The 25,675-nt window shown below is 39.2% G+C and overlaps 2 protein-coding genes and 1 pseudogene across 3 annotated transcripts; all 3 read right to left on the bottom strand.

The window, feature by feature from the left end:
- Positions 1-4,436: 4,436 nt before the first annotated feature.
- LOC110043170 (monocarboxylate transporter 10-like) lies at positions 4,437-10,366 on the bottom strand (annotated as a pseudogene). Its single transcript, XR_016208170.1, has 4 exons — positions 10,088-10,366; positions 7,899-8,497; positions 6,763-7,132; positions 4,437-5,718 (listed from the first exon to the last, which is right to left on the bottom strand). The product of XR_016208170.1 is annotated as a monocarboxylate transporter 10-like (transcript).
- Positions 10,367-14,121: 3,755 nt separating this feature from the next.
- On the bottom strand, positions 14,122-17,880 carry LOC110043176 (uncharacterized). Its single transcript, XM_020748609.2, has 2 exons — positions 17,462-17,880; positions 14,122-14,881 (listed from the first exon to the last, which is right to left on the bottom strand). The coding sequence occupies exons 1-2, from the start codon at positions 17,517-17,519 to the stop codon at positions 14,511-14,513; spliced, it is 429 nt and encodes a 142-aa protein (XP_020604268.1). The 5' UTR covers positions 17,520-17,880; the 3' UTR covers positions 14,122-14,510.
- A 2,829-nt stretch (positions 17,881-20,709) lies between these two features.
- LOC149110389 (uncharacterized) lies at positions 20,710-25,141 on the bottom strand. The gene is made up of 2 exons (XM_089292845.1): positions 24,960-25,141; positions 20,710-21,167 (listed from the first exon to the last, which is right to left on the bottom strand). Exons 1-2 carry the CDS (start codon positions 25,018-25,020, stop codon positions 20,836-20,838), a joined length of 393 nt encoding a protein of 130 aa, XP_089148971.1. The 5' UTR covers positions 25,021-25,141; the 3' UTR covers positions 20,710-20,835.
- Between the last annotated feature and the right edge of the window lie 534 nt (positions 25,142-25,675).

Below are 25,675 nucleotides of genomic sequence, written 5' to 3'. Positions count from 1 at the left end.
ATACATACATACATACATACATACATACATAAACTTTATTTAAGCCCGAATTTCAGAGTAGCTTGACCAGCTAATATTCCCGAGCAACAAAATATTTGATATGCTATCTATTGAATGGCTGTACTTGTAACATTTCAGTAAAGCCAATAACCATTTACTAGGTAATCAGTGCACTGCGAAGCTCACCAATCTGAAATACATTGCAACCCTGTTAGTCAGGCCACGATGGGCGCGGTTGGGCCGCCAAACTGTCGTTGATATTAATAATAATAATAATAATAATAATAATGATGATGATGATGATGATGATAACAAATAATAATCTTTAATGAGGAAGAATACGTCACCGAGTGGTTAACAGAAGGGTTCTCAATTAAGACTAATCTAAACTAATATTTAACTATGCAGAACTAAAAATATAAACGTATTAATAGATAAGAACAAAAGGAGACAATATTTTAAAAAAAAACTATGCATTACGCTTACTACATTACGCTACAAATTAAAGTGCGGCTTTGGAAAGACCACCCTTGAATGCTGCTATTGTTAGCGATTCTCTGAGCGTAGTCTCTAAGGAGTTCCATATATCTGCAGCAACATTTAGAGTGGTCCAATGTCCCCATCTTCTATCAAGAAAGTAATACAAATTGAAATTGAATTCCGGCGAAGAAAAGTGCACGTGGGAACTTTCGTCTCAAACTCCCAAATCGTAACTCCAACTCGCCACTTGCAACTCGCATGTCAAATAGGAACTATTTAATACTTTATTAACAAAGCAGCTAAGAAAATTTGAATAGTTCAAGAGAGTTATAGTAATATTCAAATCGAGCCTCCATCAAGCTCCCTATTCTACTGTCTTGATGGGTTGAAATCCTCTTCCAGCGATAGAGACACCACTAACAACACAGCGCATGCAACCAGCAGGATCCCGCTGATCGCCATAGCTGAGCCAGCGTTACACAGGTCATGCGTGCAACAATGAACCTCGCACTCTGCGTTATGAGACTCGGCAGCTTTACATACTGGGTTACTTGTACTCGTGCACTGTGACTTTTTCTCACAGAACTTTGTGTAAGTTTTTCTACCATGAGGCTCATGATTATAGAACCCCTTAGAGCACGCTTCTTCATGTTCTTCAGGACAGGTGACTGTCTCTCGGTTATCATCGCATTGATTCCAAGACGTTCCACTGAAGCACTTGTAGCACTTGAGGCTTGTTGCTATGGAGAAATGGCGTGCAATACATAAGTATACGAAGCACAAACAGAGTGAAAACTGGAAGTACTGATTTGCAACAGATTGGAAGAAAGATCTGTCTTTCTCAAACTCAGTAATAATTCATCAAGTCAAAACAAACAAAATCACAACCGTGAAGGAGGTTTGGATACCCGGTCTTACGTAGCATAGAATTTGATGATTTTACTTGTCTGTTTACCCCTTAGTTTTCCTTTCGATTGAGAAGATATATCAAACACTCGAGACAGTGTTTCATCAGCTAAATAAACACATCGAATTTCATCAAAAATACTCCGATGCGCGTCGTATTTTCAACTCCCTTCTCGGTGTTTGGATATCCCGATGAAACACCGTCTCTCGTGTTTGATATATTACATCTGCAACCCCCAAAACGGCTTACGAAGCTGCAGCTTGTTGGCGTAGTTCACACGGAGACCAGGAAAATATTGATGGCACGAGTTCAAGCGGATGGTAGCTGTTCTTCCCTCCAATACCCAGACGGGATAGATGTCCATCGTAGCTTAGCGTCAAATTAACTTTTAATTCCGTTTTCCAAGTTATAGATATGACTTAATTTAAGTCCTGGATTAGCATTTGAATTAATTTTCCACCAACTTCGCCCTGCATTGGTAGAGCGAGGAAAGGGCACTGTAAGACCATAACGCGGCAATGTCGAGTCAGGCCAGTGTAGCAGTGTTGTGTTTATTTTTTTATTTTTTATTTTATTTTATTTTTTTAATTTGGTCGAACAATTACAACAATTACAATTAAACTTACACTACAAATAAAAAAAACCAGCCGTTTTATCAGTTGGATTCATGAAAGCAGCGTAGCTGAATAGACACCCGTATTACGGACCGGAGTCCGCTTTCAGCGTAACGTTAATACAACAAAACTTCTTTAACACTTGTCCTTGCGACTGTCCCTACACACTCTGTCATGGAACAGTGTTTTCGTTTACCGCGCAGATGAATTTCACTATTTCAGAAATGAGACCTTAATTATACATGAATTAATTTCGCGTTTAATTTAAGCAATTGTACGTTGTTGTAAACGGATTACGTTTTACGATGAAAAATAAAAATAAAACATGTCCTGCAACTGTCCTGCAATTGAAAAACAGCAAGACAACGGGAACGATTCTTTTCTTATTGTTTTTTCTTTTTTCTACCTGAATTTCTTATATACTTCACCTTGAAACCTTTTTTTCAATAAACGATGAAAGTTGCTCTTTACTTTCGCCAAACGAAAGCCTCTCCGTGTTCCAAGTCCTTACATAAATTATCATGATAAATCATCACTGTATCGAGAATAAGCTTACATGTGCAAAGTTCAATTTTTCTGATAATTATTTTCAGGAACTATGGGGTAGTTAACTCCATAGGATGTTTAAATATATCCATGTGGTACATTTCGTTCTACACTGAAAGTACAATGAAATCATTACCGTTGGATTAGTATTGCGTACAAGAATGAAATACGACGTTATAATTACTGTCTGGGGTAGAGTGACCTGCCTCAGGCAAATTTGATAGATTGCCGAGTCTAAATTTACTGTGATTGACTCGCTTGCGGTTGGATATGGAAAACATGCATGTGCAGAAGTTGAAATATGTTGCATGTTGAGTAGCGTGAGCTTTGAATGTGGAACACTTCAAACTACAAAGACAATGTTAAATCGACAACAGAAGTGAACAAATTGAAAACTTGAGAATTTTTGTCGCATCATATGCGACATGATTTGGTTGCGAAATTTAAATAGTTTTAAACTTGCTCAGTTAATCCATTTTCCAGGAGAAATTTCTTATCTCTTTTAAAAATGTTACAACTTTTAGCATCGTGACGTAGCCTACAGAAAATTAAATTGGTCGATATCTCGACTGGTTGAAATGGTAGAACAACAAGACACTACGTAATGCTTTGGGAAAGTATCATGGCTCTTTACTGGAGAACGTTTCGGGGATAGTTCGTGGTCATGGATCGTGTGTGTTTCAACAGCAGTTTGTAATTCTGTTAATCTTGGTATGGCTCTCAACTTTGGTGTTCTGTTCCCGGTTTTGATGGACTTCTTCGACGAGACCAGAGAGAGAACAGGTCAGTGAAGTTAGTCTTGTAGCTGTGTAGTGGACAAGTGCGCGGTATTTGCATCCCGCCAGTCAATTGTATCATTTGTGCCGGTAGGGCTCAGTGCTGTTGATTTGTTTCTAATTAACGCCTTTAAAATCTACTGATTTAACCGTACGGTTTTAACCATAAGGCTTTTTCAATTTTTTTAACAGACGATTTACTCTAAGGGGCTGAAACTTTCAGTAACTGTTCATTCATCTTCCGCGGAAATTTTGATATGTCAACTGTGTGTTGCCATGACTTTCTTCGGTTTTCAAATTGCAGAAATTCACAAATTTGTACATTTCATAAACATTCTGGCTTGATTTTATATTAATTTGTGCTATTTTTAGACTTTTTAAGACAATAGTAAAATCCAAGTTGGCAGGTCAAATGACGTCTTTGACGTAATATGACGTCATAACCAACAAAAATGGTATCAACTTGTTGAGCAAGCTTAGGGCTGGATAATGAATGTAAATTTATTTCGCTGTGGTTTAACAGAACGAAAACCCAAAAAGGGGGGGGGGGGGGGGGAGGGGCAGTTAACTAGGAACATTGACAAGTTCAAAATTAGACGGTCACACATTCAGCGGAGGACAAGTTTGAATTTAGACTGCAATCATTTAAGGTTACAGTATACCTTCAGGGGTGTCTCGCATGCAAGCGATGTAGCGCGTGCAGTTTAAGCTGTAGACACCTAAACCCCTATATCAAATTAAAGCTTATAGAGCTGGCTATCAAACTATACCAAGAATTTTGAAATAAAATGAATTGTCGAATTTTTCACGACCACTAAAGCTACAAGTCAAAGCCAATTTCGTTTTTCGCCAATTTAATTTTTCCCTCGGTTTCATGGCCCAAAGCGAATAAAAAACGTGTCTGCGTTTTGGCATATTTAATCGTAGTAAAAAGTTACAGAACATTTTCGAAATAGGTTTAAAAAAATGTGGGGTGATCGTACAAAAATCGCTCTCGAAGAAAAAGCATTTCAAAATTAGCAATTCCCAGACACGCTTTTGTAGTTTGTATGTTAAACTAGCTACTGTCCAAATTTGAGGGCTATTGAACAAATTCTCTTTGAGTTATAACTCTTTTAAGTGTCTGCTTCAAGTGACGAAATTTATCCGAGAAAACAGCACTAAGAAAAATCTTCTGCTTCGCAAACAAACTCCGCCCACAAACACCTTCAACTGGGTTCTCAGAAAACTGAGCCAATCAGTGTAGGGAAAGTTTACTACCGTTAACCTCCTGGTGGAATTTACGCGCGAATCTCTAAAAAACCCTTGTGTTTCGCAATGTGCTCAAGGCGCCGAAGGCGGAGAGATTTTCTGTAGCTCGGTTTTTCTTGAAGTTGGTCTGGCAAAATGGGGAAGACTAAAAAGGATAAGAACGCTAGAGTGGTTGAGCGAAGAAAACAAACAAAAGAAAGCGCGGGATGCAACTGTGTGTGGTCAACTGTGCATGGATGATATTTCAAATGGTCTCAATGAGTCCGACGATTCGTCGATATCGGACTCATCAGAAGAGTCTCTGTCAACATCTCTGTTATTGCTGTCAAGTTCCGAAATTTTTACAGAACCTTTCTTTTCTCTCACCACGAATATTTTGCCCGCCTTATACCATAGCTATAGCTTCATCCGCGTGGCGAACTTCACTCATTGATGTATTTTCATTCGTTCTTCGCTGTTTTCGCTTTTTCGAACTGGTCCATGTTTTTAACGTGGTCTATGTTTACTTATAACTTAGTAGAGTTACACCTAATACCAAAAATGTTGGGTAGTCAGAACAACAATGCTGATCGACTGAGTAGTCAATTCGTGACATCCATAAAGGTAATTCCCGCGAAAATCGTCTCGGTTGATTGCATAAGCGTCATAGGGCTGTCAATCAAGAGGTAAACTTTTACTTCCGGCGTAAACGTAAAACCGCCATTTCTCCGCCAATATTTAGTCTTTTTCAAAAATATTTTTCGGAAATATGAGATCATTCTTCGACCACTACTTTGTCTGTCTACAGACTACATCGGTGGGAGGTGAGCGCTCTCACCACTGCGCCATTCCTGCTCCTTTTGGACCCTATGCTAGGATGAGTGAAATACACGTTAATGAAAACTAGGCGTTTGTGCTAGAACTGCACATTCTCGTTAAGGCTCCATTCCAATGTTTTGCGCCTGCTCAGTTTGAAACGCCTTTGATATTGTATCAGCAACCTTCTTCTCTTCGTCTTCTTCTACTTCCGAGGTCTGTGGGTGAACTTTGGACTTTTTCCAGTTGATGAAAATCATCATAACTGGTATCAGGAAAGCAGCAAACAGTACTCCTCCAGTCATGTAGAATGAGTAGATATAGCCCCCTGTGTGGTCCGCTATTAAGGCTGAAGAAAGGAAGCAAGAAAGAAATGAGCTTGAAAGACCCCTAAAAGGTAGGATTCTTTTCTCAGAGTTTTAATGAGTTTCTACTGTGGTATTCCATCATATCTCATTGATTACTTCTGGATTTCTAAAAAAACTCTGACCTAAAAGTATTTCCCTTCGAGTTGGTTTCAATGTCAAGGAAGTTTTCTCTGGAGTCTCTAAAAGTAGTTGGTCTCACATTAGTACGTTACAGGACACGAGAGACTCGTTCTAACGCTTTTTCCTGCATTGGTATTTCCCGTTTTCCCGTGTTGGTATTGGCAAGTATTCAGTGGACAAGGTCACTGTCCCGAATCATTTAAAGTGATTCCGCGCGATCACTCTCAGTGAAAGCTGTCTTGCAATATTATCACTTTCTTATGTAAAAGAATTGTCAGTAACCTAAGAGTATAAAAGATCAGTTTTCTTTCTTTTTCAACATTTCTTAGTCTTTTCTTTGTTGAATACAGACGTGAGTTAACGTGAGTGTGACGGTTACAGTGTCTTTCCAGTCCGTAAGCGTGGAACATTTCCTAAAACATTTTCTGTCATGCAACAAATCTCTTATTAATACACTGAACAAGTTGGCACAACTTGAATCCAAAACGTTCTTAAATGAATGGTACTTATGCCCCTCCCCTGTCGCGTTGATTTTCAGTAGACCAAAGCAACATTGAATGGGGGTTGGGAAGGAGGAGGAGGATGGGGAGGGGCGGGGGGGGGGGGGGAGTGCGACATCGATGTGGTTTGACTACATGGCATTATTATATCACTCAGTTACTACGTCCACCATGATTGGTCAACTGCTGTCACCAGATCGTCTTGTAATCACGATCGCCAAGTTTCATGAAATTCGTCTGTAGGGTTATAGTTCATGGCCATACTGGAAGAGCTAAATGGTTTTTTTGCCTTTTTGTACCGGACACGCTGCACTGAAAACGTACTGTACTTCCGGTCAAGACCTCAGGCCTGCGCTCCCCCTGGACAATTCTCGCGCTCGGTTTGAAGTGATATTATAAACTCACCAGCAACTGGTCCACCGGCGGCTGCAGAAAACGAATATAACACATTGTTGATGCAGAAAGAGGCCGTGGTTCTCTTGCTGTCCACAACCGTCAGTAGAATAAAATTCTGAGTTGTTATGTAAATACCATCGCTCAGCCCATAAATGACACTGAAAACGATAAGGCTCCAATATTTTGTGGTGAACGGTAGCATAAAGGCGGCGAGACCAGCTGTTACCAAGCATGATTGATAAACGTACACTGGATTAACTCTTTTGTTGTTACATAGTCTTCCCGTCATCAAGCGAGCGACACATGAGGCAAGGCCGATAAAAATGAACAGCCGAGAAGCTTTCTGTGCAGAGATTCTAATATCTTCACAGTACTTGACCTAGAAAAAAAAATTACCAATAACCTCTTAAGAAATGTTTTATTTAGGAAAGTATAGAAAAGTAACCTTCAGTACTGAAACGGTGACATTTTTTTCTTGTGCGCTCAATCCAGTGTACGAAATTTTACCCAATAACGGCCATGAAGTTGATTTAACAGCATAGACATTTGTGTGGTGTTTCATTCTCGGTCTCAGAGATTTGGGTTACCCAGTCATGCGCAAAAAAGAAGAGCTCTAGGTTCGGGAACGTATATTACCTTGCTGTTTGTTACATGACACTGAGGAGCCACAAGCTCTGGTGAATTTTTTTCCAAGCAATCATTCTCCTACAGTTTGTTTGCATGCCTATAGATTCTGACCAAAGCACGGAGAAGTGCATGACCGTGGCTTTAAAAAACTTCTATTTAACCTACATTTTACAATTAGATTATTTAACAATTAGAGGAAAACGAATAAAAATCGAAAGCGTGTAACCTAATTGTAAATCTACTAGTCGTTCAAAACTTTATCTAAATTCTCTTCAAAGGCACTTCGAAAACGCAAAGAAGCAGCGGCCACTCTGTCAACAACCGTGCCCTCCTCAGCTACTTGCTGTCTACAACAGAATAGTCAGTGACTAGCGTAGCCAATCAGAGAACGCCATTCGTGACGGAACGCTAATAGATATCTACTAAAGACCCATATACGGAGCATTTGAACCTCTGGGTATTTTACGTGTTATTTCCAACTCGTCCCACCTTGCAATAACAAGGTATTTTAAACATACCAGATTGATGTAAGGAATATACATCCCAAAATTGGCAATCGTGAACGACGTTACAATAACAGTGTAAGCAGGAAAGCTCCACACACTGCAGTAAAGAGAGATGCCTGACTTGTCGTCTCTTTCTTCGTCTTTGTTGTTCCTTTCAATGCTTAAGTTCTCCACTGTTGCTATTTCTTCTACGTATGGATTAAAACTCAGACTCAAAATGCAAACAAGGACGTAAGTTGCTGCCATTATTCTAAAAGTGTTCCTCCATTCAAACGAGTCTAAGAGGACTTGAAGCAAAGGTCCGGTGTAGAGGACCCCTACACCCGCGCCCAATGAAACGATGCCAGTAGCTACAGACAACTTGTCTGTAAAATACTTAGCAATTGCAAGAAAACAAGAATTGCATATGAAGCAAGTTTCTAAACCGTACAAGGCGCTGTACGTGAAGTACATCACTGTGAAGCTCTGGACGAATGATGTCGACACCAGACCCGCAATGCATAGCGTGCCTCCCAAGAAACATGTGATACGCCATCCAAAGCGATCACACAGATAGCCTGCCAGCGGACTTGCAAACCATACCATGCCCAGACCGATTGAGCCGACAAAAGCTGAAAATACAAACGTTATTCAATCAGTGATAGCCGAGTTATTTTTCACCTTCAATTACTCATCGTTATTTCTTTTCGCGGGATCCTTGGTTTGCGAGAAATTAGGAGCGCTACATTTTGCTTTCTGCCAAATTTTCGCCATTTGGCGAAATTTGCGATGAAGGGAAACGAATTTTTCAACGCTGATCCGCTCTGTAACAAACGGTTAATCTCAGAGTCGATGTTATAAGTCGACAGAACTAGAGGAAAACAAAGCAAAGAGAAGCATAACATACAACAGACTGACATGTTCGGTTGGGAGGCACTGGACATAGAACAAAGTTAATATTCAGTTCGGCATTTTAGCATGTTCTTCTCTCTACTGTGTTAGGAGAAAAAGAGTTTCATGAAAGGGTTTTAAATTAGAGTTTCGATCTCTTGTGATAACGTTTTCCCAGTCTTCGTCGTGATCATTTCGCAATATCGCCAAAATTAAGCCCTACAGAAATTAAGAAGTACCAATGAAACAATAAATTTCGTTGCTTGCAGGGAAAAATAGATGCCTTTATAAGTGCTCTGAAGTTCTTTTCCATGCAGTTTGACTTGAAGTTTTTTCGTTTTCCATTTGTTGGCATCAAAATAGTTAGCTTTTTCTTCAGGGCCCCTGTCTTCGGGGGTTTTGGGGACACAAGGGAGGGGAATTCAAATCCCAGTGTTTAGCTTTCATAGTCATTGTACGAGATAACCGTCAAATTTGGCACTAGTGTTTTCAAGCCAAATATTACAGAATCCAAAGCTAAGAATGCAAACTTCAGTTTGTTTAGCGAAATGACGGTTTGTCTTCAAGGTCTATTTAGTTTTGCGTTGAAATCGTTCTGCCGTCATGTTCCATGGCTTATAGGTCGTTTTCTTTATTGATTTATTTTATTTTAAAATAACTTGAATTCCAATTTTAAACATTTGTGTTCAATAGGCCATTTCCAAATTACAATCATGGCGAAATTTGATTCGATTTCTATGACATGATGTAAAAAACTGTATACTTTATTTGTAGAACTGGTAAATGTTAATGAAAGTATAAATTCGGAACTGTTGGCAATCCAACGTACAAGATGTTAAGTAGCGAAATTCAGTTAAACGAATTGGAAGTTTGAACAATGACCAAACATTGCGATTCAACGCAATGTCAGGCGACAAGGCGACAGTGCCTACGTATTTTTCAACTTTCGAAGATCATTACAGTTGTGTTAATACAGTCATGAGAAGATAATTCAGTATACTGTACTGTAGAGTTCACTTGCATCCCCTCAAAACAAAGTGGATTTTCGAGGAGCAAAGCTCAACACTACTTTTCGAGTAAGTTTATCTGATTGTAGTCTAAAATCGATCCCGTTCTCGACTGAACGTATGACCCTCTAATTTGAACCTCTCAATGTTGTACAAGGAAATGATCAGCAGTTTTTCGTTTTTAAATCAGTAGCTTTTAAGCGTTATTCAGCAACAAGTCAACAGCACTGAACTCGACTACCGGCACATATGATACACTTGACTAGCGGGCTGCAAAGACTGCCCGCTTGTCGACAACACAGCTACAAGACTAACTCCACTAACCTGTTCTCTCTCTGGTCTCGTCAAAGTAGTCCATCAAAGTCGGGAACAGAACACCAAAGCTAAGTACCATACCAAGATTAACAGCATGGCAAACCGCTGCTGAAACACACACGATTCATGACCATGAACTATCCTTGAAACGTTTTCCAGTAAAGAGCCATGATACTTTCCTAAAGCATTGCGTGGTGTCTTGTTCTGCTAACATTTCAACCAGCTGAGATTTCGACCAACTTATTTTGCTGTAGGCTTTAAAATTGCAATGCTAAAAGATCCTGTCAAGTCAACTACCATATATTTCCCTGGAAATAATTATAAGAAAAGTTAAAATCAGCACGTGTAAGCGATGATGACAATTTATTTAAGTTTTGTTCTTTATATTACTGCAGTTGAGTGCCTGCCAAATTATGGACGATAGATCGTACTTGTTTGAAGCTGCAAGCTGTTGATGATGTCGTTAGTTTCAAAACAATTCAATTTTATTTCATTTTCTTGTCTTTGCGTATAAATGAAAGAATTGCTTGACCCCGCAACTAGTTCCAAAACTAATCGAGGTGGGGACAAGAGTTTATCTTATAAAGGAAAGATAGGCTGGTAAACACAAATTATGGCCCACGAGAGTCCCAGCTTTAGCTTATCAGTAAACTAAACTACCTGCAGAGAATTATAGTAACATGGATATTAATGACTTTGTAACGGAAATGATCGAAAGGCCGGGTTTACAGTTTAATGGTAGAGACCGAAAAAGTAAATCAGTCAGAATCTGAAGGAGGAATACGTGGACGTGGAATGCGGGGAGGCCATCATTTGTCAAAAGTAAAGAATAACTCTCATTGTTTATTAAAGAAGATATCAAAGTGAAGGATATGAGCGCTATTGTATGCTTGGAGTGAGTGTCAGAAATGTGGAAAGGAGAATGGCAACCACTGGACGCAGCATATCGGCACAATGATTCTAAATATAATTTTTCACGTTGTTATTGTAAGATGCCTATGTGTCAGTATGTAGACTCGTTGGCATGCAGTTTACGTAATAATTCATGCCAAGAAGTGAATATTTAGGAAGTTTGCCCGTTAGGAGTTGTCCATCGGCGGTGTCTCCGATTTTGATACCTTCATTCTGGAAATTTTGCGAAAGAATTCCGTGAAATTGAGTAAAAAAATAAGGCTATCCCTACTGAGAACTGATGCCATCCGATCAGCTAGTCAGTCATACAAGTAGACAAATATTTGAATTACACCGTTGATTTCTGTGGATGATATTTTCTAGTTTTTTTTTCTTTTTTTTTTTTTTGTTAATAAGACAAGTACCAACCTGCTAAATCAATAAAAGGTTTATTTGTGACTATCATGCACGTTTAAGGTCAAATAGTCTAGCCTCGGTAATCGAACAAACACTAGACGATAGCTCCGAAAATCCCGCTTACTCGCTTCGTCTCAACTTCAGGACCAACTCTACCATAGTTAGGTCTGTCATGAGGCATCTCCGAACAGTAGTCGGAAAAGCAAACCGGTACCTGTCACCGAAAGTTAATTCTTACCAAACGAAAACTTAACAGTCCTAACAGCTAAATCTTAGAAGTCTACAGACGAGAACGCACAGACTACTAATATATGCTTAACTTGGCATCGCACATATTACGTAATTTCATTGAAAAGACCAGGGGTTCGTTTCTCGATGGTCCCAAAAAGTTTTCCCACCCGAAAAGCCGTAGCAAAATCTCAGACCTTTTGACTAGAGAACTGTTTTATACATATATTTTTAATACGAGCAGAGGTTCTCTTCATACAAGAAATTTCAGGCGTGTACACCTCTCTGTCTTTAAATACCGATTTACTAAAAATGGCTTTTCGGGGCCCGAAAACATTGCGGGCTTTCGAGAAACGGGCCCCGAATCACACTCGAGAGAATCAAATGAGACTTACCTTTGGTATCAGACTCTCAGAGTTTGGGAGCAGTCTGTTTGCGCGCTAATACATCTTTGAGCAGTATGGTCAGTATATGCATAACCAATAAAGCACGCTGTTGGCAATAAAGATTGGTCGAAGATCAAAAGTTGTGATCACTGACACTTTGACAGTTTGGAATGTAATTAGTTGTCCCCACAAGTGGTCATCAGTAATTGGTTTAGTTGGGGTCAGTGATTTTCAAAGAAATTTCCGTTCCGGTTCAAACCTTGTACACTCCAGATAGAAAGCCGAATTCGTGGGTGTTCTTTCTTTTATGTTTCGATGACTCTAAAGCGCCAATTCGTAATTCAAATATGTCTACCCTCAAGGGTAGACATATTTTCTTTCCGCAATGAAACAAAAAAACAATTGTTCCAAATTTCTTACATGCTTCATGAACAGGCCGATAGTCAGGCAATTTCCGGCGATTTTGCAGTTTCAGCCCTAAATATTGCGTCGCATCCATGTTGAATTACAATGTTATGCAAATAGGAATAAAGCCAACCGTGCAATTAAAAGGGCTACTGGGTTGAATCATAGTTACTAGAAAGCAATGGTTATGAGACTCGACAAAGTTCTGTGCTGTATGTTTTTGTTCTGTTTTTCGGCCTTGAACGTGCACAAAACAACATAGTTGTTTACTACTGACCGAGGAACTAACCAATATGTTTGCGATTACGTAACTAATGTTTTGATTACGTAACTCATGCATCACGGTGTGTGAACACAAAACAAAAGACTGTGCACGGACGTGGACCTCTCAACATAAATCTTGGCATCTTTGTTTGCTCCTTTGATGTTTACCGGGCTTCACAACCATTACCCTCTATCAAGTATGGTTGAATTGCATACACTTACAATCAAACCAAGTGACGCGTATCCCTCAAGATTACATTAATGAATTGATTATTTGAATACTGAACCCGCTTGTCGTTTCAAGAATGCAACAATGAATTGATTATTCGAATATTGAACTCTCTCGCCCGTTCCAAGAATACGGCTAACGGGTTCCGTATTCAAAACACCAATTCATTGTTGCATTCCTGAAACGACTGGTGGGTTCCATATTCTAATAATCAATTCATTAATGTAATCTTGAGGGGTACGCTTCACTTGGTTTGACAGTAATGAATTAATGCTTGTGAAAACAGACTGGTTTTTTTTTGCGATCCGCCATCTTGCTGTGGCAAGCTAAGTAAGGTCTGTAGCAAAATACGTAGGATTTAAATTGTTTTGAAACATGAGATTTCACGTCTGGAGTGACTGTTATACTTTATCAGGTATGGGACAAATTCGAGCTCATTTATAGAAACACGTCAGATATTTTTGTACATAAGTAACGTGTAAACAAAGGGTGTAGTCTTAAACAGGACCTGATGAAGTTCAACACCATGTCTGTTGAGTCGAGTTGAGACAACAGGGAAGGCACTTTCTTGAAAAGATTTTAGAGGTGAGCCAGTGATGGAACAAAGAAGTGCCCACTTCACCATTCCACTAATCACACTTTACAAAATGCAATAAGGTTTAAGGGAATGTTGAGAAGCGAGAAGGAGAAAGTTTTAGAGGGACACAAACTCTCTTTATCAGTGTTGCCTATTACCTGGACATCGTCTGAATAAAGTAGGAATTGATGCACAGTTGAGAACTGTGGCATGCGTCATACCCTCGTGCATGAGGTCGACTTTTAGTTTGAGCCACACGCAATGTTATCTATTGAATGGCTGTACTTGAATACATTTGAGTAAAGCCAATAACCATTTACAAGGTAATCAGTGCACTGCGAAGCTCACCAATCTGAAATACATTGCAACCCTGTTAGTCAAGCCACCATGGGCGCGGCTGGCCTGCCAAACTGTCGTTTGTATTAGTAATGATGACGATGACGATGACGATGACGATGACGATGACGATGATGATGATCATCATCATCATAATAATAATAATAAATAATAATCTTTAATTGAGGAGACCTACGTCACCGAGTCCTTAACAGAAGGGTCCTCAATTGAGATTAATCTAAACTAATATTTAACTATGCAGAACTAAAAATATAAACGTATTAATAGATAAGAACAAAAGGAGACAATGTTAAAAAAACTATGCATCATGCTTGCTACATTAAACTACAAATTAAAGTGCGGCTTTGGAAAGACCACCCTTAAATGCCGCTATTGTTGGCGATTCTCTGAGCGTAATTTCTAAGGAGTTCCATGTATCTGCAGCAACATTTAGAGTGGCCCAATGTCTCCATCTTCTATGAAGAAAGTAATACAAATTGAAATTGAATTCGGGCGAAGAAAAGTGCACGTGGGAACTTTCGTCTCAAACGCCGAAATCGTAACTCCAACTTGCCACTTGCAACTCGCATGACAAATCGGAACTATTTAGTACTTTATTAACAAAGCAACTAAGAAAATTTGAATAGTTCAAAAGAGTTACAGTAATATTTAAATCGAGCCTCCATCAAGTTCCCTATTCTAGTGTATTGATGGATTGAAATCATCCTCCAGCGATAGAGATACCACCAACAACACAGCGCATGCAACCAGCAGGATCCCGCTGATCGCCGTAGCTGAGCCAGCGTTACACAGGTCATGCGTACAACAATGAACCTCGCACTCTGCGTTATGAGACTCGGCAGCTTTACATACGGGGTTACTTGTACTCGTGCACTGTGACTTCATCTCACAGAACTTTGTGTGAGTTTTTCTGCCATGAAGCTCATGATTATAGAGCACCTTAGAGCACGCTTCTTCATGTTCGTCAGGACAGGTGACTGTCTCTCGGATATCGTCGCATTGATTCCAAGACGTGTCACTGTAGCACTTGTAGCACTTGAGGCTTGTTGCTATGGAGAAATGGCGTGCAATAAATAAGCATACGAAGCAGAAACAGAGTGAAAACTGGAAGTACTGATTTGCTACAGATTGGAAGAAATATCTGTCTTTCTCAAACTCATTAATAATTCATCAAGTCAAAACAAAGAAAATCAAAACCGTGAAGGAGGTTTGGATACCCAGTCTTAATTAGCATAGAGTTTGATGATTTTACTCGTCTGTTTACTTCTTAGTTTTCCTTTCGATTAAGAAGATATATCAAACACTCAAGACAGTGTTTCATCGGCTATCCAAACACCTCGAATTTCGTCAAAAATACTCCGCTACACGTCGTATTTTTAACTCCCGTCTCGGTGTTTGGATATCCCGATGAAACACCGTCTCTCGTGTTTGATATATTACATCTGCAATTCCCAAAACGGCTTACGAAGCTGCAGCTTGTTAGTGTAGTTGACAGGGAGTCCAGGAAAATATTGATGGCATGAATTCAAGCGGATGATTGCTATTTTTCCCTCCACCTCCTAGACGGGATAGTAGTCCATCGTAACTTAGCGTCAACTTTTAATTCCGTTTTGCAAGTTATAGATATGACTTCTGTTAATTAATGTTTTTCTTACGGTTCAGTTTTTTAATTTGAGTGATCTCGATACTCGCCAAACTTATTGAAACTTAAATTAGAGCGAATAACCCATTTTAAGTTTGAAAAGAAAAAAAAAATTCAGTAGTTGGTTAAATTTAAGTCCTGGATTAGCATTTGAATTAATTATCCAACAACTTCGCCCTGCATTGGTAGAGCGAGGAAAGGGCACTGAAGAACATAACACGGCAATGTCGAGTCAGGTCAGTGTAGCAGTGTTGTGTTTATTATTATTTTTTTTTATTTTATTTTTATTAATTTGCTCGAACAGTTACAACAATTACAATTAAACTTACACTACAGATAAAAAGAAAAACAGTCTACGGAGTACGTTTCTACCCATTACAGTCTACACATTACATACTTGTGTTATGTTTATGAGCAAAATAATTCAGTTTCACAACGTTTCCCTCCAGTAGAAGAGTGTGCGAACGATTACCGGTATATTGAATTAGCAGTCTGACCTGCGATGAATGTATTAGCTGTCTAGGCTTCTAGTGTAAGAGCTGATGTTTACAAAATCTTGCTGTATGACTACTGGCTGCAATAACGCCATTCAGCTAGTTTCGATTTCTAATCGTTAGGGGCCAGAAGGGTTAAAATGGAAAATGGGATTTGCCTATTTTTCACTAGAAAATGAAATTTGGGTCCCTGGGACTGGGAATCACAAACACAAAAATCGTGAATGAGATGGGATTTGAGTAAAAAAAAAAAAAAGGCTGGGAAAAGGGATTAAGCCAAACTGTTGGCTGGGAAATGAGATTTATACCCAGTACCTCCTTGTTAGAACCCTCAATTGTCTTATTGTTACTGTCTTCATTATGTTTGCAGTTTTATAACCCAACAGATGCATACAGCCGTTTTATCAGTTGGACTCATCAAAGCAGCGTAGCTGAATAGACACCCGCATTACGGACCGGAGTCCGCTTTCAGCGTAAGGTTAATACAACGAAACTTCTTTAATACGTTTTCTTGCGAGTGTCCCTGCACGGTATACAATGGAACAGTGTTTTCGATTACTACGCGGATGAGTTTCACTATGTGTCAGAAAAATGATCGTAATTATGCACGAATTAATTTCGCGTTTTAATTTAAGCAAACGTACGTTGTTATAAACGGATTGCGTTTTACGACGAAAAAGGAAAATAAAACGTGTCCTGCGATTGAAACACAGCAAGACATTGGGAACGACAATTTTCCTATTGTTCTTTCTTCTTTTTATGTCAAAATATATTCAGAACGCTAGCTAAGAAATTTGGTTGAATAAATGAATGCTTTGAGGGAACAACAGCAAGCAGTTACTTAAAGCAATACTAACCTAAAATTATATATAAAGCTCGAAAATGTACTAAATATTACGTTTTCCCATAATTATGTCAACGAGCCCAGTCAAATTGATTTTAGTGATGAAAAAATTGTCCCGCTTCTTTCATGGTGGTACAACAGCCTTAGGAAGACAGTTGTTTGAAGTAAATAATTATACGGGTGGTTGAGTATCGCCATATTAAATTCCCAACAATTTTATTAACAGGGCTTGAAATCATTTAGTTTCAAGTCAAACGTAGCTTTTGAAGCTATTGCTGTAGAAACTAGATTATTTATACCCGATTAAAAAATTAACTGTTCGACGGTGTGTAGAATGACTGACCAGGACCGCAGCCAGAAAAAATTATGAGTGAGGTATTTAGCAGTGTTTTATCTTCCCTTTTTAAAAAGAAGTCCAACAAAAGCGGAAAAAAAAAAAGAATGACTGAGGCAAGTGCCGCGGTTTGCTTTATACTGGTTACGTACGGGCCCGCTAATCTGGTTACCTGAACGACTGGTCCCGACTTTAGCTGATAAAGGCTTATAAAAGCGAACTAGCAGAACTGGGATATAGAAGATATTGATGTTATTGTTGCTGTTGTTATCGGTCCGAATAAGTTGCTACGGTCCTAGTGTATTTACCACCTACCTGAGAAAATAAACAAGAAAACCAATGAGATGATAAGGAGAAACTTAATGGGTTTCATAGCTTGGTAGTCGGCGGTATGATAATAGAACGGAACTTACTATCTGTTTCCATACGGAGAATGGTCTCTCATGTGTTGAGGGAAATCTGTAAATTAGCAAGTGAAATTTATGTGGTATAAAATACTTCTAACCAATCATAAACAGATAAATTTTCTGCATGTCAACTGAATTGGCGCTCACTTCTGACGTAGACTCGATCGGAATATGACTGAGTCGAATCTGTAAAAAGATCGGATTTCCGTTGAAGAAAACCCGTTACATAATGATTCGGTCCAAGGCGCTTATTGGAGAAAGAGCGCTTATTCTGGACGGGATTCTTATTTTTCTTTTGAAATAAATTGAATGTGTGGAACGAAAAAAAAAAAAGATATTTCCTTTGAAGGAATTGTGCCATCACGTGAAAGTAGTTAGCTCGGAGGCGAATAGTACTTGGCTAATCACCTCCGAGCTAGCCAATCAGCGTGCGCAAAAAGTACTATTCACTTGTGTGGTATATACTATACTAATCGAGATTCTTACAAGACTAGATAACCCGGCCCCAGTCCCTTTGTACCGCAGCGCTCCTTCGCCGTACAGTCTGTTCAAATGTTCAAAATGTTCAAATGCTATTGTTTATAGTGGTCAATGCGCTTAGCCTAGCTAGTTCTCAGGCATATCACTTGAACTGAAAGAAACAGATACATCAACTAAACATAATAGGCTTAAAAATCCCAACTAGCGGGAGGCAGACAAGCATGACTAAAGAGTTGAGTCGAGATACAGCTCCAGCTAAGTAGTCAGAGCGGGACTTGAACCCGCGACCTCCTGGTTTCAAGTCCGGTGCCCTAACCACCCGGCTGTGCCTGATGATGCTGTCAGCTGTCACAGAGCAGCCTCAGTGATTATAATAAAGTTTCCATATAACGCGTGCTTTGATTGGCTGAAAGAGCGTGCTTTATTAGAGAACAGAGCACGGGTTGATGACGGTAAGTTGGTTTTCAAATTTTGGCTTCGGAATTTTGACAAATTTGCCCCAAATTAAACATCCCCTGTGATTCACACAAACGCAATGGAAACGAGCTATTTGTCTGTAGTAAATATGGCTCACAGAGACCATTGTTAGCAACAGTAGTGTTAAAAGTGTACTAAAATAACAAGTTGTGCTAGATTTCCGCCGACAAAACATGTAGCGAAATGAACAAATTCTCAACCAAAACAGTGCTTCGATAAAAGACATTATATTTGTTACGAAGGCAGAAATTATACTTAAGAAATAAAACAACGACAGAAAACAACAATTGAATTGTCTCTGTTTATGATGAGAAGCTTTATTTTTGTAAAAATGCTCAATTGCTCAAACAACACTTACATACAGTGTAGTAACGCTCGTTCTTCGGTCATCTCAGTGAAGTGAACCGACGAGTGGTCAGTACAAAGCTTGCTCTGATGTTCTCTTCTGTGCTCGGAGTACAACCAGTGGGAGCCGTTTAGCCTTTCTAACTTTTACGCTAGCTCGGGCAATCTTGCAAATAACTGTAGCTCCTTTCAAATTCAACTCGGCATTTCGCATTTTCATCCGCAAGCTTTGAGCTCTGCGTTTCGTAATTTCCCCTGTAAAAGTGCACGTTTTCATGGGCCACAATACGGCCGGATTCCTCTGGACTATAAACCTTCACCTGCCTTGAGGTCCGTATTTAAAAATTAGCTTAAAAGCGAACTCTGAAGGCATCGTTCCTCTCCCGAAAGCCGCTCAAATTACTCAAACGGCCGAAAACTTAACTGAAGTCCAGTTTGTGACTGACAGCTGCCGCTTCGTTAGCCAATCAAATTACTTGAACAATTCTAACAACAATTTTGATTGGCTTATTTTAGCGTGCTATATCAGAGAACAGTGCATGGCTGACGCCACTTTTGCTCGTTCGGAAAATAAAGTTTGGTTTGAAAATTCAGCCAAATGCGTGGGGAAATTATCGGATTCTTTATCATGAAACAAATAAAGAAGCTTCGACTGTGCTCTGTTCTGTTGTAAAGCACTTAGGAAGTGGTAGAGCACTCAAGAAGTAGGGAAAAACTCTCGACTACGTCTCGTGATTTCACCTACACTTCTATCGTGCTCTACCGCTTCCTGCGTGCTTTACAACAGGACAGAGCACAGTCGAGGCTTCTTTATTTGTGATCATAGCGGCAATGCTGATTAAGGCCTACAAAAGTGAACTGGGATATTCTCTTTGTGTAAGATTTGAATCTTATAAACTGCATGATAAATGAAAAACCTCCAAAATTAAACCGAGAACTGTCAATTGTTGTCATTTTCTTTACCTCCCGTATCGAATTATCTTCCGAAGTAAACAAGCATTTTAAGGTCATTCCTCACATTTGCATTGCGAATCCTTACTGCGCATAATTTATGGCGTCATTAGCGCGCGCGCTCGTGCACGCGCATATTGAAAACATGGCGGATTTGCCTGAATATTGAGCTCTGTCAGTTGAAAATGGCTCTAGCTCACCAACGAGCACGGGCACCCCAATTTTTTTTCCAGTCAATGTAATCAACTAATCATAAGCTTTGCGTGAGAAAAGACTGATCTAATTTCTATTGCTGAAAATCGAATAAATAAGAAAAATAGCAGATACACTGTGGTCTTTTCTATTTTGCAGTCGGTAACCCCGTCAAGAAATTTGGTTCAAATTTTTAATCAAGGATTTAGCTTTCTGCCTGAATCAAACTTAAAATGTTTATTTGTGTCCGACACAATGTATTGACTGTAGTTTAATGCGTGTTCTTACGAGTCTGGGTTCACAAAGATTTTACATTTACTGGGAATGCATTCTTATAATAAGCATTGAATAATGCCAAAATGGGGCATTTTCAATGCCTCACTGCTCCTTAATGAGCATGGTCACCCCCTTTTTTATTTCAAAATTGAAGTTATCATATGACAAATATTCAGTGGACCAAGTTTGAACAAAAATCTATCGTCACTTTTATTTCAGAGGAGTTACCTTAAACATTGAGGAGAACCTGCAAACGCATTTTAATTATGTCGTTTTTTTTGTGATATAAACACTGTTTTATAGCGCCACCAAGATATTCAATAAAAGTTAAGGGGGGATTACCGTCCGTGATTCATCAAAAAAACGACCAGAAAATTAATTTAATGATGCAAATTTTGGAATGATTCTTATCAAAGAAACGCATACCATTCAATGTTGCGAAAACCGTCAGTTTAATCCATTTGGTTACGTTACAAACCACCATAATGATCATTACTTTTAGTTTTCTCTAATTACTACAGTTCGTTGCTACAAAGACTTTGACATGCTAGCAAGTCTTTATTAAGCCTTCAAGAAAACCAGTACCACCACTGCGCATGCCATCATCACCATACCGCTGATCCCGGCGGTTGAGCCAGCGTTACACAGGTCACCCTCGCAGCAGTCGACTGTACACTCGCTAGCTCCGACTGCTTTGGCAAGTCTGCAAGTTGGGTTGATATTTTTATTGCACTGTGCCTCTATACCGCAGTACTTTTGAAAGCTTTCGGTGTCACCATATTTGACGTAGGCTTTAATGCAGCGATCGAGGACACCTGGACAGGCTTTCTTCTCCTGTCTGCATTCATCCCAGCTTGTTGGGCTGTTGCATTTATAGCATTCCAGGCTCATCACTGCACAAAAGAAAATCAGGAGCGGTTAAAAGAAATCTTAGATATTAATTACCACCACCATCATCATTCATCGTTTAAAAAGTTAAAAATTTATTTTGATTATCGTAAAGCATATTTAAGGTCTTAGGACCTTCCCGGGGTGGAAAAAGGTATTATTATTATTATTAGAATTCTAATATATATAGTTACTACCAAGTCTCCCGGCTTTTCCCCAAACAAACAAACCACAGGTCTTGACAAGAGATCTTGACATAATCTCTTAAGTAACTTTTTTTTAAAAAAGTTACTAGAATATCAACCTTAAAAGGTTAAAATAAATGTGAGGTTAATATTTTTTCGGCTAAGAGTTAAAATCTGCCAATTATTTTTCGGCTAACGGTTTAAATCTTCCAATTTTTTGGCCCGTTTTACGGTTAACGATTAACCCCATTGAGACCAGGAGTTAATCAAGCGCGAGGATAAAAATTCGCTGGAGAAAGGTTTTACAAGGACGCGCGAAGGAGGGGGTCTCTCGCACATCCTTGTAAACTCCCCTCTTTCGCACGTCCTTGTTAGCCTGTGTTCATCCGCACCTTCCCCTCAAACAATCGGAGAGAAAGTCCTTCTTCCCGGACTTTTTGAGGGGAGGGGGGCGGATGTACACGGGCTAGTCCTTGTAAACTTCCCTCTTTTGCACGTCCTTGTAAACTTTTGTGAAAACATTCACGCGCCGATTTTTTGTCCTCGCGACACGATTAACTGCTCCTAGATCATCGAGGATGGTTAAAAACATGAAATGGTGAAATGACGAAATGGCACCATGAGTAAAAGTCAACGTTGATGTCAGTGACTGCAGCCCTTGTTATTGAGAGTTTCCCTCTGCGACAGTGTCGACTCAGTGTATTTAGGCTAACCGGAGCGCTGTTTTTATTTATTTATTTATTCGCGGAGCGCCTACTTTAGGCCAACCGGAGCGCTATTTAGGCTACTCAATTGTTGTAGTGCCATTTCGTCACTTCGTGTTTCAAACACCTTAAAAAATCAGTCTTGCTTTACAGACACGAGAGGTCATTCCAGTTATGTACGCAACTTAAACAGTTGCTAAAATAGAGCCTGGTGGGATCGGAACCCATATACCGGTGTATTGCTTTACCAACTGCGCTATCAAGCCCAGTGGGAGGTGGTCACCTTAATTGTGAGTTCGTGATATACCCGTAGATAATGAAAATTGCCAGCAACAGGTGAATATATAAAGCTTCAATGATATAGATCAGCCACAATCTTATGTCTCCTTTCCTGTCTGCATCTCTTCAACCCATTTCTTTCCAATTAAAGAGCCCTAGTCAGTAACACCTTTGTGTTTGTTTTGGCTATTACATTTCATTCAGAGCATGTCGAAACGAAGGAACTCACTTCGAAACTACTAAAGATAATTAAGCAAACTTTCATGAACTTATCTTACTTATCTTGTGTATTACTTAGTTGAGTTAGTAGTGATATTTTTACTGGCAATTGCAAGTGCTCTTCATATTTGATGATTAGAACAAAATTGTCAGGCAAATAAGGACAGCTGCCCGCTATGCGCTTATAACAGACAAGAAAAGAACCAATAGGAAAGCAGGAAATTTAATAACAGGTAGTTTGAATTAAATGGAACAAAAAAATTTAAAAAAATAGAAAACAGCTGATGCTATCGCCCGCAATATTGTACAGTTCGTATTTGTCACGCTTCCACTTGGTTGCCAGGTGTTAGAAAGGCAGATTCACCGTTCTGAGTCATTTTCAAATGTTTATTCGTCTTATAACAAAGTCGCAAACTTTGTTTTCAGTTTTTATTTATTTTAGACATTGGAATCGATTTTTAACAATGTCGCCTTTCCCGCTGTCACCGTCTGATGATAATTTGCATCTGTGAGCGTTTTCACCAGCAGATGACGAATTCTTAACACAGTTCAGTTCAAGTGATGGTTTTATTTTTCGCTATCAGTTACGTTGAATAACCGACAGCAGCCTTGGAAGTAGAAGAAATCAGTGTCTTCCAACACAATGTTTCCTTTTTGATATATTTTATGCCACCTGTGATATTTTAATAATTACTTATGTTTACTTTTAAGAGGCAGTTTTAAAAAATGCTAAGTAGTACGGACGAACAAAATGACCGCCACGGTCATTTTGTTCGGTAAACCAGTAACTCATTTAATCACTCGATGCTTGTCCTAACGCAGTCCATAACTTATTAATTAAAGGTGCTGGCAGAACGAGCCCGGCCTTAAAGGAGATCCTTACATTTAATTCTTAATTAACACTGAGACGTGCCTCGCTTCACAATTAATGCACAATTATTATTCGCTGACAATTCTATCTAGGGCCGGGGCTAGAACATGCAGACCCCGACTGACGGTGAAATAACTCGTAACTTTTTCATTAACTGTAGCAATCATGATCAAATGTGTATCCTTTTAAAGAGGAAACATAAATATTTTGAAGTACATTTTCAAGTCTTTACAAACACAACACGAATACAAATTATAACCCTTTGTCGAGAACTATCCTTGAGGCTGAAGATGTATCGATACTTAAAGAGCACATTCAATCCAGTTCAATCGCGAACAAAACAATGATACATGGCTGTGAACGATAAAGGTTGCAAAGGCGAAACTGTGGTTGTTTCACCCAGGTGATGGCAGACAAGCCGTATAAAGCGCGTAAACAGCTATTAGGAAACCTTTTTTTCTGGGCTGGGAAATTCTAGTTGCCTTTGCGACTGCTGAAACTCCCTATAATAAAGTTGATAAAGCCGAGGATTTGATCTGGTGAATAATAATAATAATGATAATAGTAATAAGAATAAGAATAATAATCGATATTTAAACAGGGTGACCCCTTCAGTCGCAGGACTGGTATCAACGGGGGCCCTGTATAACGTAAAATAAAAGGAGCATGTATAAATAATATATATCTATAAAAACTAACTACTTTAAAAGATACGCTGAAATGTTTAAAAAATTAAAAAAGCTTAAAAAGGTAATAGCGTTCTCATAAAAATTGGATATCGAATTGAAAATGTTCTAAAAAATAACCTAAGAAAAAAAATCGGAGATAGCCTTGAAACGTTCCTTAGGTGGCAAAATCTTTATGTTCGTTGGAAGGCTATTAAATGTGCATGCACCATGATAATAAAAAGACTTTTTAGCGACATCTAAATGAAATTTGGGAAGTATAATGTCAGTGATTGACGATCTAGTGCATCTGTTAAAAACGTGTTGGTTGTCGCTCTGGCAGCGTAACAGGAAATAGTCTTTAAAGCATAGGGGAACTTCTTCGACCAAGCACTTGTTAACTAACAGTGCACAGTGCTTTTCCATAGCCTTCTGTGGATCGATGTAAATTACAACTTTTACAGGGAAACATTGTTTGCGAAGGGATGCAATAAACATATATTTCTTCGGGCACTAAAGATATCAAAAGCACGATGAAATTTCCTTAGGTGGATACACGGCAAAATTCCGTGAATATAGGAATCATTTCCTGTTGGGCTTCGGTAGGGGACTGAAAAATAGAACAAAACACTTATCTATCGAGGCGACTTGTTTCGAGCAACTAAAAGGATAATAGTCTGCTTCAGCCTTTCCTCCAGGCTCTTGACTTGAGATTAAAACCCAAAACGCGAAAATTGCTTACAACAAACCCAGCTAGTTAAATAAATAAGTCTCGCCCAGCGCTATCGCTAATCAAAAGACCATGCATGTTCAAGTTCGCTTAGATATTTGTAATTTCGAGTGCATGGCTATGTTATCTTGCTAATTTACTTACCCGATGAGACGAAGAAGCTAAAGAACACGGTGGCAATGATCACATGAATGGCGGATTTCATGGCTGTCAAAGAGCTTTGCGAAAGAAGGTTAGACGCTGCTTCGGTGTTGCTGAATACGCTCTTATATTAGCGACTCTTTCAAACGATGGCACACCCTGCGATTGTTCAGGAAAATAATCGAGTCTGGGGGAGGCATATTCATTAGTCTAAACACGAGATTGCAAACAGCCAATCCGAAGAGCGCGATTCCATGTGTAACTTAGCAACCACATGCATCAGTAGAGATTTCTTTGTATTTTGATATATATTATTCTACGAACTTCTTTGTACAGTAGAACCTCGATTTAACGAAGTCGCTGGGGACCGGCCAAATTTGTTCGTTAAATCGAGGGTTCGTTATATCGAAAACCTCGATATAACGAATTTGAGGGGAAACGACTAAAATGTTCGTTATATCGAGATCATAGTTAATGATCGATTTTAACACAGGTGACTTCTGTCACGCAATTCAATGCAATTTTCGTCACCCAGAAGTGCCGCGTTTTGAGATGCAATTAATTAAGGCATGGTGGCTTTCAGTATCAGTTATTTTCACTTTTGAGCAGACGCGCAGCTTTTGTTTACAAAAGAACGACACTTTCAGAGTAGCGATTTAAAAATGTTGCAACGTAGAGGTTATACAGAAAATTGTCTATGTAAACAGGGAAACAGTGTA

The sequence above is a fragment of the Orbicella faveolata genome, unplaced genomic scaffold (genome assembly GCF_042242905.1).
Source record: "Orbicella faveolata isolate gen_17 unplaced genomic scaffold, um_ofav_v1 contig_24, whole genome shotgun sequence".
NCBI classification, from domain to species: Eukaryota; Metazoa; Cnidaria; class Anthozoa; order Scleractinia; family Merulinidae; genus Orbicella; species Orbicella faveolata.
This window is presented reverse-complemented; position numbering and strand designations above follow the sequence as displayed.